The sequence below is a fragment of the Anas platyrhynchos genome, chromosome 10, assembly GCF_047663525.1.
Source record: "Anas platyrhynchos isolate ZD024472 breed Pekin duck chromosome 10, IASCAAS_PekinDuck_T2T, whole genome shotgun sequence".
Taxonomy (NCBI): Eukaryota; Metazoa; Chordata; class Aves; order Anseriformes; family Anatidae; genus Anas; species Anas platyrhynchos.
Genome location: NC_092596.1, coordinates 3158605 through 3167655, shown reverse-complemented (window position 1 = coordinate 3167655; position 9051 = coordinate 3158605). Strand labels below are relative to the sequence as shown.

At 53.3% G+C, this 9051-nt stretch overlaps 1 protein-coding gene across 3 annotated transcripts; it reads left to right on the top strand.

Moving 5' to 3' along the window:
• Nucleotides 1-1221: 1221 nt before the first annotated feature.
• On the top strand, nt 1222-8921 carry ATP1B4 (ATPase Na+/K+ transporting family member beta 4). Of its 3 annotated transcripts, none has more exons than XM_005022117.6 (9): nt 1222-1402; nt 1628-1674; nt 3405-3567; nt 4775-4903; nt 6183-6287; nt 6496-6692; nt 7245-7301; nt 7857-7952; nt 8520-8921. In XM_005022117.6, exons 2-9 carry the CDS (start codon nt 1636-1638, stop codon nt 8679-8681), a joined length of 948 nt encoding a protein of 315 aa, XP_005022174.2. In that variant the 5' UTR covers nt 1222-1402; nt 1628-1635; the 3' UTR covers nt 8682-8921. The 3 variants fall into 3 exon arrangements, with proteins under 3 accessions (XP_005022174.2, XP_005022176.2, XP_005022175.2); XM_005022119.6 differs by having other exon boundaries at nt 1393-1459; XM_005022118.6 differs by lacking the exon at nt 1222-1402 and adding an exon at nt 1411-1526.
• The last annotated feature ends 130 nt before the right edge of the window (nt 8922-9051 follow it).

Below are 9051 nucleotides of genomic sequence, written 5' to 3'. Positions count from 1 at the left end.
ATTATTTCAAGCCAAATCATATTTCATCAAGTTAAAAGAAACTAATCCTATCTCTACTTCAAAAACCCACACTTTTATTGGATAAGAGCCTAATTACCAGCCTCTCCCTAGAGCAAAGAGAAAGCACACGCTGACAGCAGTGCAAGAGGCAAGCTACATATGCCCAGATCAATTAATGGCAAAGAACACTTTGCCTCCAGAGAAAGCAGCAGTTATTTACCTTGGATGAACCGGCACAGCCCCATGCACACCGATACAGGGGTGTGCATGTGCTCACAGGGAGCTGCGTGCGCCCCAAGTCCCACAGGCCCCACGGAGCAGCTGTGTCCCATCCCAGCTCCATCCTGCATAGGCTCCGGTACCATGCCAGCCCCGCTGTATGCCCAGTGGCAGACACGGGGCAGCCCGGGGCCACTGCCAGATCCTGCTCCTTCCTGCTGGGCACATTTGCTAGCACCGCTGGGGAGCGGCTCTCGGCCACACGCGGGAGAGGGTATGTGAGACGGCGCTCGGCTCTTGTGGCCCTGCAATGTCCCCGTGCCTCAGTGCAAAGCCTTGGGCTGTGGCAAGGCAGCATTTCCTCACCGCTGAGCGGGGCCTGAAGAAACTAAGGTTTCTGGCTATGTTCAAATTGTGCTGGGGTGTGAGCTGAGCTGGTGGCTGGAGCCATGCTCCAGCTCTGACTGTTGGTGTAAAACAAACCCCACTGTTCCATGAGAGCTGCATGGGGCATAACAATAACAGTGGCCCTCACATAGCTCCCATGCTGCTGGAGCTATTCCAGGAGTTTCGGCAAGACTTTTCCCCTCATCCCCCCACAGCCCCCCATCCACAACCCATTGCTTCCAGCATGCAGGTCCCTCACAGCCGCAGGACCTTAGCACCCTGTGCCCTAACACAACCTCCTGTGCCCGTAATTCACTGACAAGGGAAAATGCGATCCTCCCCAGCACAGTGGCGCAGCAAGGCATCGCTCTGGAGAGCGTCCTGCTGGCCCTGCCTGGGGAGCAGACGCTGCGTGCCCCCAGCTGCTGCCTCAATTCAAAGGGATAAATATAAACCTGCCCCTCTGCTGCAAGAGAGATTTTGCAAGTGTGGAGCAGGGTCCGGCGCTGACTGACAAGCACCTATTGACAGCCACACAGCCACTGAGAGCCCTAGTGACCATCGAGTGTTTGTTAACAGACACCACGTCACCCCACAGCATAGCGCCCTGCTCCTTGTGTCAGGTGTTAGCTGCTGCTGGGGAGGCTCCAGCAGTACAGTACACTGCAGGACCACTGCAAAGGGCACCAGGTGGCAGGGGCCTTACGCCCAGAACGGGATTCCGTTGCGTTGAGCTCATCTCTCTTAAGAAAGCAAGTTATTTTTTGACCCGCTCCTGAACACTGAAGTCTTCTGGGTGAGTGAGCAAAAGCAGCCGTGGTTCGTCAGCCGCAACCACTGCGGGCAGGCAAAGGTCTCCTGGCCCCCTGGGCTGGGGGAGCCTCGCTCAGCTGGAGCCAGCAGTGGGGCTGGGGTCTGCGGTGGGCAGGGGACTATGCCCACGGGCTCCACAGTGGGGACGGAGGTGCTGGGCTCAGCCCTGGGCTCCCTCAGTGCTAACACTCACATTTGTCTGTTTCAGAGCCAGGGATGGAGCTGAACGCTGCCTCCCCGGGAGGCAAAAGGCTGGTAAGTGTTCGGGGGCTGCTCCGAGAGGCGAGGCGGGGGCTGCAGCCACTCAGCTCACCTCCTGACGGGTGAAAGTGGCAGCTTTGCTGTAGGAAATGCTGCCTGGTGCCCCTGCGAAATGCCAGCGCTGTGCACTGGGAGGGAAGGGAGAGGCAGCAGGGCTGGCAGTGCTGCAGCCCTGCGAGGGGCTTTCCATAAAATCCTTACGGTTGTCCCGGACTCTTGCCCTGTCCCTACTTGCTGGCCATGCACCCTCAGAACCTGGACATCCTCATGGGAATGGCCAGTGCTGGGGGAGTTGCTCCAGGCCCCCGGCCGGCTGCCCCAATCCCACTCAGCCTACCCCATCAACCCAGCAGGATGGGACCTTCACCTTGTGCTGCATCTGCAGCATGGAGCCTGTGTTCCCGTGCTATGGCTATTTATAGCAGGGAGGAGAGTGGGAGGAAGGAGAATTCATCCTCTTCTTCCCTCTTTTCATCTTCCTCCATCCGTTGCCCAATGCAGGTGTCCTGCCCTGCACGCCCATGCCTTTCCCCCACTTCTCACTACTTTGCACTATCTGAACAGAGCTCAATCCCCCTTGATCCGGAGGGATTTCCTAGCCAGAGTTTCTGCTAAGCTGCTGGCTGCGTCCCAGGGCAACCTGCAGGCTATAAATGCTTCACTGGCCCAACAGGTGTCCGCAGACAGTGGGTTTCCCCAGCCCTTGGCACAAGCTGCCAGTGCAGCTGCTGTGAGGTCTGGCTGTGCTTACCTGCACAGCCCCATCTCCACAAGACCAATGCAAGCACGGCCAGACCCAGCCAACAGTGCCTGAGCTCTGCCTTACGGCACAGGGAGGTGATGGGCCAAGTCCAAGGCTCCAGTTTTTCATGTTTTCCATCTGGAGTCCTAGCTCAGCCCCCGTTCTCCCGGCATCCAACCTTGACACAAAGCCTGCTTCTCTGGGGAAAGCTGGGTTTGGGAAGAAACTCCTCCTGGTTGGCAAACCCTGCTCTGAGGTCACCCAGCCCTGAGCTCCAAGCAAGGGCTGCACCCCGTCCCACATTGCTGCCTGGTTTTAGAGCTTCCACAGGTTCAAGGCATTTAGGGACAGTCACCCTAAATCACATCTCCAGTGACTTGTGGCCAGAGAGAGAGAATTTAGTGTCTGTGAGCTCCAGATAAATGCCTCTTCATCACCAGGGCCGTGGCACAAAGAAAACTCTCTCTGTGCCTGGGGATGTGCTTTTCCTGGGAACTTGGTGTAATTCAAAAAATAACATTACAGGGATTTCTCCAAAGACTAAACACTTGCTCACATGCCAAGAAAAATAAAGTGGATGACCTCTTCAGTGATGCTGACTGGTGTCATCCACAGTAACACAGAAAATGCACACATGTGGTAAGAGACATGGTAGTGTGGGAACAGCCCCAGCTCACCCAGCTTGCAGGCTTTCTTGTGGTCACATTGATGCAGGTTAGAGAAGACAAACTTTTGTAAATGCCAGGACAAGGAGATGGAACTCAGTGTGACTGCAGTGCCATGGAAAAAAAAAAAAAAAAAAAAAAGAACGCTGGAATCTAAGTGATCACAAGTCAGAACAGCCAGCCTCTCCTTAACTCAAGAGTGATGATGGGAAAATGGAAATTTGAAACATTTCCAGCTATTAAGTGCTTTTGCATTTATTTTTGGCCAATGAGATGCTCAGCCTGCCTGTGGGGGTTGTGTTCTGTAACTCTTCCAGGAAAATAAGGATGAAGAGAAAGTGCAGGATCTTGACGCAGGAGAAGCAGAGACCAAGGCAGAGATGGGGAACAAAACTTGGGCAGACCTGGCTGGGGAGATGAAGACCTTCCTGTGGAACCCAGAGGAGAGAACCTGCCTAGGGAGAACAGCCAAGAGCTGGGGTAGGTCCTTGTTTGAGCCCCGTTTTTGGGGGTTGGTGCCTTTTCTCCTTCATGGTGGATGCACTTTCCTGCGAACATCTTTGCTAGCCTGGATCACTGCCCCGTCCCAGCAATGAGGGGTGCACATTTCTGAGCGGGGCAATAAAAACAGCTAGTTGGGGAGGGGGTGGACAAGCAGACAACCAAAGTTAGACCAAGGTTAGACCAACCTAGGTACACCAAGTACCTTGGTCTGGATGCCAGTGTTTATCAAGAACTCATAAGCAAAAGTTTGGAAAAAAATTAAGAGACGGAGCAAATGCAGGGGACCCCAGCTCTGTTGTGGCCTGGATCCTGCCAGGGCAAGCAGGGAGCAAGCCCTCTGCACATGGTGATGTGGCAGTAGTGTTGGGCCTGCAGTGAATGCTGGCCAGGCAGCCCTCCTTGCACCCCAGGAAGGTCTCGTCCCTGTCTCCGTCCCTTTCTTCATCCCCCCACTGCTCCTTGGGTACAACTCTTGGGCTGGCATGGATGTGTCCCCAGCTGAGCAGTGCTGGAAGTTGCACGTCTGCAGGAATGGGGAGGGCACAGTGAGCACCAGCACATGGGTGTCGTCTCCTGGTACTGCACGGATGGGCAGCAGTGTCACTCCTGGTGGTGACAGCCCCATCTGCCCCATCCTGGCCCGCGGCGGGATGCAGCCCCACAGCAGTTCCCAGCCCCGTGCTTGCACACAGCTGCGTTCCCAGGGCTCCCCCCACACTGCCGGCACGTTTCTCCTGGGAAATGTTTGGGTTAGGTTTTGCTTCGCTCTGCGCCACTGGGTTTTATTCATAGGCCACAGCCTCCTGAGACATCCTCAGCCGTCAGCCTGGCCCTGAGGAAAACAAACCCTGTGCCTGGACATCAGGGCCAAGATGCTGGCAGTGCCGCGGGCCGGGTGATGCCATCTGCCACAATCCCAGTGCCTGGGTCCTCATCACAGCCAACAGGAGGTCAGGGTGGAGGCACCTTCATGTGGCCCCCACCTGGGTCCTGACTCAGCTCTGGGAAGGGCTGTGCCACGAAACAGATCCAAAGGATCCATCCCCAGGGCCTGGGTGGGCAGGAAGTCCATCCAACAGCCCCGTGCCCCAAAATTCTGGTGTCACGGCAGAGGTGGCTGCCAGCATCCCCATGGGACATGCTTGGGTTACACTGACAGCAATGTGCCCTCTCTGCTCTGCAGGCCTGATCTTACTGTTTTACTTCGTTTTTTACACGTGCCTGGCGGGGATGTTCGCCTTCTGCATGTACGTGATGCTGCTCACCCTGAGCCCCTACACACCCACCTACCGGGACCGTGTGGCTCCGCCAGGTACGTGCCCGGCCTTGGGTGCCTCTGCTGGAACACACACACAGGCTGCGATGGAAGGGTTGGGTAGGCAGAAAGAAATATTATTATTGATAATAGAAAGATTTATGAGAGGAAATTTTGCAGACTAAATGGAGAGGTCTTTTTTCTTATGTTCTTCACAAATGGACAAAGAGTTAAGGTGAGATCTTAAAGCTTTTTTGAAGCAGAAATAAATAATCAAAGAGACTCACAGAATCACAGAATTGAAGGGGTTGGAAGAGACCTCGAAAGATCATCAGGACCAACCCCCCATGCCAAAGCAGGTTCCTTACAGCAGGCTGCCCAGGTAGGTGTCCAGACAGGCCTTAAATATCTCCAGAGAAGGAGACTCCACAACTTGCCTGGGCAGCCTGTCCCAGTGCTCCATCACCCTCACCATGAAGAAGTTCTTTCCCATGTTGGTGCGGAACTTCCTGTGCTCTATCTTGTGGCCATTACCCCTTGTCCTGTCCCTGCAAAAACTCACCAGGGATTGTCCTGAGCCAAGTCCCAGCTGCTACAGATCCTACAGCTGCTACAGGGGCAGGATCCTACTGAGTTTCCACCAGCTGAAGACCTGTCCCCATCTGTTGTGGGGGCCAGGCTCCAAGCCCGGTTCAGCAAAGTGCTTCTAAATGGCATTACCCAGGGTGCTACCGTCCACTGCAGCAGCAATGGTGCTGCAGCTCCCCAGCCACCAGGTTGTCTGGAGAGGACCAGACATCTTAAATACCCCCCATGTAAAGCCTTTGTTCAGATTATATTAATTGTTATTGTAATTACTCCATTATTCTGATTATTCTTAAAGAGGCAAGTTTAGGCATTTCATAGATTATATCCACTCATTTCATCTGCTCCCCTTTTATACATCAGACCTTTGAAACCAAAATGCAAATCAGGAGTAGCTTTTACACTTTTTTTTTTTTTTTTTTTTTGGGGGGGCGAGGGCGGAATAGGGGACAATGTTCAAAACCTTCTTTCCCCATGGCAGAAGCAACATTTCCCTGGGCTTTCATGTCAGTGGGGAACAAGTGATCCCCTGGCCCTCTCTCTGCCCCCAGCTGGCTGAGAGCATGGGGGTCCCTTGGCCCCTGCGTGCTGCAGAAGGATGAGGATGGGGATGATGAGGATTATAAGGATGTTACTGCCTGCTTGAGAGCTGGTGCTGCTGGCCTGTGCCCGTGCCCAGCCCACCCAACATTCTCCACAGCCTGTGGCTAGTCCCCATACCTGCTCTGACAGCATCCATCTTGTTCTCCAGGGGTGATGATCAGGCCATACCTGAATGGATTCACCATTGCCTTCAATGTCTCCAAGCGCAGCACGTGGCAGCCATACGTGGACAGCATGCACGACTTCCTAGCAGGTGGGTGTTGGGGGGCCATGGGGCAGAGCACCTCTGGGTGCCTCACGTCTCCTGCCTGGAAAGGGAGGATTCGTGAGGTGGTCTCAGGAGCTTCTGTGGGAGGAAACTTCCTGATCCAGGTGGGACTGCCCTTCATGTGAGGGTGCACTCAGTGATTTGATGTGAGCAGGCCTGGAGAAGCATTAATGAGTCGCTTGGTCCCCACCAGCTTATGATGACAAGGTTCAAGAGGAGAAGAATATTGAGTGCATCTCGGGGCAGTACTTCATCCAAGGGGGCAATGAGAGTGAAGAGAAGAAGGCCTGCCAGTTCAAGCGCTCACTGCTGCAGAACTGCTCGGGAATCGAGGATCAAACTTTTGGCTACTCCAGAGGCCAGCCCTGCATCCTGCTGAAGATGAACCGGGTACAAAAAAATCTGGTTGTTGTGATTCCTTCCTTCAGTGGATCCTAGTGGGACAGACTAAGGACTGTGCGGGGCCTGAAACTCATCCTGTTCTTAGGTCCAGGGAAATGGAACGAGAAACCTGCTGGCTTGTACCTGCCAGAAAAACTAAAAATGAGGCACTACAAAACTCTGCAGATTTGATTTGATGAAGGGCTGGGTGCATGGCAGCACCTGTGCCAGCCTCCTCTCTAGGAGGAAGTGAGCTTTAGGGCTACACCTCAGGCCCTCATTTCTTTATAACAGGCATTTTTGCAGAACCAAATTTATTAGAAAATTTCCAATATTCTGGCAGCTCAGTGCATGCTGCTGGAAAAATAAAGGAGGGGGGAAAGAGAGCTGTGTGGGGAGATGGTTGTGTTATACTAGGGATGCTCCCAGCATCCTTCTCTGCCTCTCCTGACACATCGTGGTTGTCCTGGGTGACTGGCATGCACAAGAGCTCTAGAAAGGGAGGCAGCACATGCTTGGCGTTGCATTTCCTTCAAGTGTGAATGTCTTTTTTCCCTGCAGATCATAGGCTATCGCCCTGGCGCCGGGGTCCCCGTGAGCGTAGACTGCAAAGTGCAGGTACTGTCGCGCTCCGTGCCCTCAGCTTAGCCCAGTGCCCTCACAGGACCCTGTGCTCCTCCTGCCCCCAGCCCAACTGAGGTGGTCTGCTGAGGGCTGCAGGGGTGACCATGAGTCTCCTGCTTCCCATCCTGGCCCTCACCCTCTCACTGCTGGTTCCCAAAGCCCCCAAAGCTGAAGAGAGAGGCTGGAGCTGCTGGCATCCACCTGCAGCCCTGTCCCGGAGAGCGCCCTGCAAGCTGGCAGCAGCAGCAGGAGCGGCTCCCACACAGGGCAGCAGCTGGGTCATACCCTTAGAGAGTGATAAAGTAGCCAAGCACAGAGAAAGATCCATGTGCAGCAAACGCTGTAACCTTCACCCATACCCTCCTAGCACAGTTTTGCTCTGGCTCACTGCAGCAGCCACTGGCTCACAGAGCAAACGTGCCACGAGTGAGCAGCTGGCGCAGCTGAGCTGTGGTGGGGATTTGCAGGAGATTTTTGTGCTAAAGCTCCTTCGCTTTACTTATTTTGTGTCCCACATGCTATGCGAGTACCTGTTTGTTTCCATCACAGAAAGGCAATGAGAGCGACCTGAGGTCAGTGGACTTCTACCCTGGGAACGGCACGTTTGACCTCATGTATTATCCCTACTATGGCAAGATCACACACGTAAGTAAGGGTTCAGATGTTCTGGTGGCTTCATTACCTCTCCTTGGGAAGGAGCTACTGCAGGGGGTACAAATGTGCTCACTGGCTATTTCAGGCAGCTGCAGGCAGGAGGGAGGCCACGGGCACTGGGATTGCAGTGCTCTATTTTTGTCTCTGACAAACTGCAGGTAATCTTTAGGGATGCTGTTTTTCCCTTGCCAACAGTGGGAACAGTTAATTTTTCTGCTTGTGGTCCAGGTCTGGCTGTGCTAATCCCCCAGACTAACTCTGGGGGGATGCTAACTAACACTAACACTGGTCTCAACACCAGCATTTTCCTAGGGTGCTGGGGAAGGTGACAGGCAACAGAGGAGGAAAAGCCCCCTAAAATGAGGCTCCTATTAAAAGACACGACAAAACCACTGCAAATTGAGCAGCTTGATGCAGAGCAGGCAAACACCAGTGTGTTTCTGGTCCCACTGGTGGGGGCTGAGCTGGGTCGTGCAGCCAATTACCCATGATATTTACTGACCATGAAAGAGCATTGCCTGCTTTCCTGCTCCCTCAGCAAATCTCCCTCCTTTTCAGGTCAACTACACGTCCCCACTGGTGGCCATGCACTTCACAGACGTGAAGAGGAATTCTTTGGTCCCCATTCAGTGCAGCCTGCACGGGAAAGGGATTGTCAATGACGTTAACAGTGACCGCTTCCTGGGACGAATCATCTTCACGCTCAGCATTGGGAAGTAGCCACGGCAAACACAGGACACGTAGGTTTTGTCAGGCAGAGGCTTTTTCCTTTTTAAAGCATAAAGGCAGCATTTTTTTTTTTTTCCTGCTAGGAAAACAGACACTTGGAAACTTTTAATTTATTTTTGTTTATAGTTAGGAAACAAATGAGATGCAACAGTGTAGAACCACATCTTTTACCAGCTGATGTAACTCATTATTAATAAAAGTTAAGTTATACCCTGGGCAGGGAACCTGCAAGAGCATTTCAGTTTTTATTAGAGGAACTATGGTATCTGAACACTATTTTCATAAGGTCTTTTACAAGTCACCCCTGTGAAATGCATTTTTCCTGGCTATAAATTTCAGTCTTTACCATAGTTTTATGTGC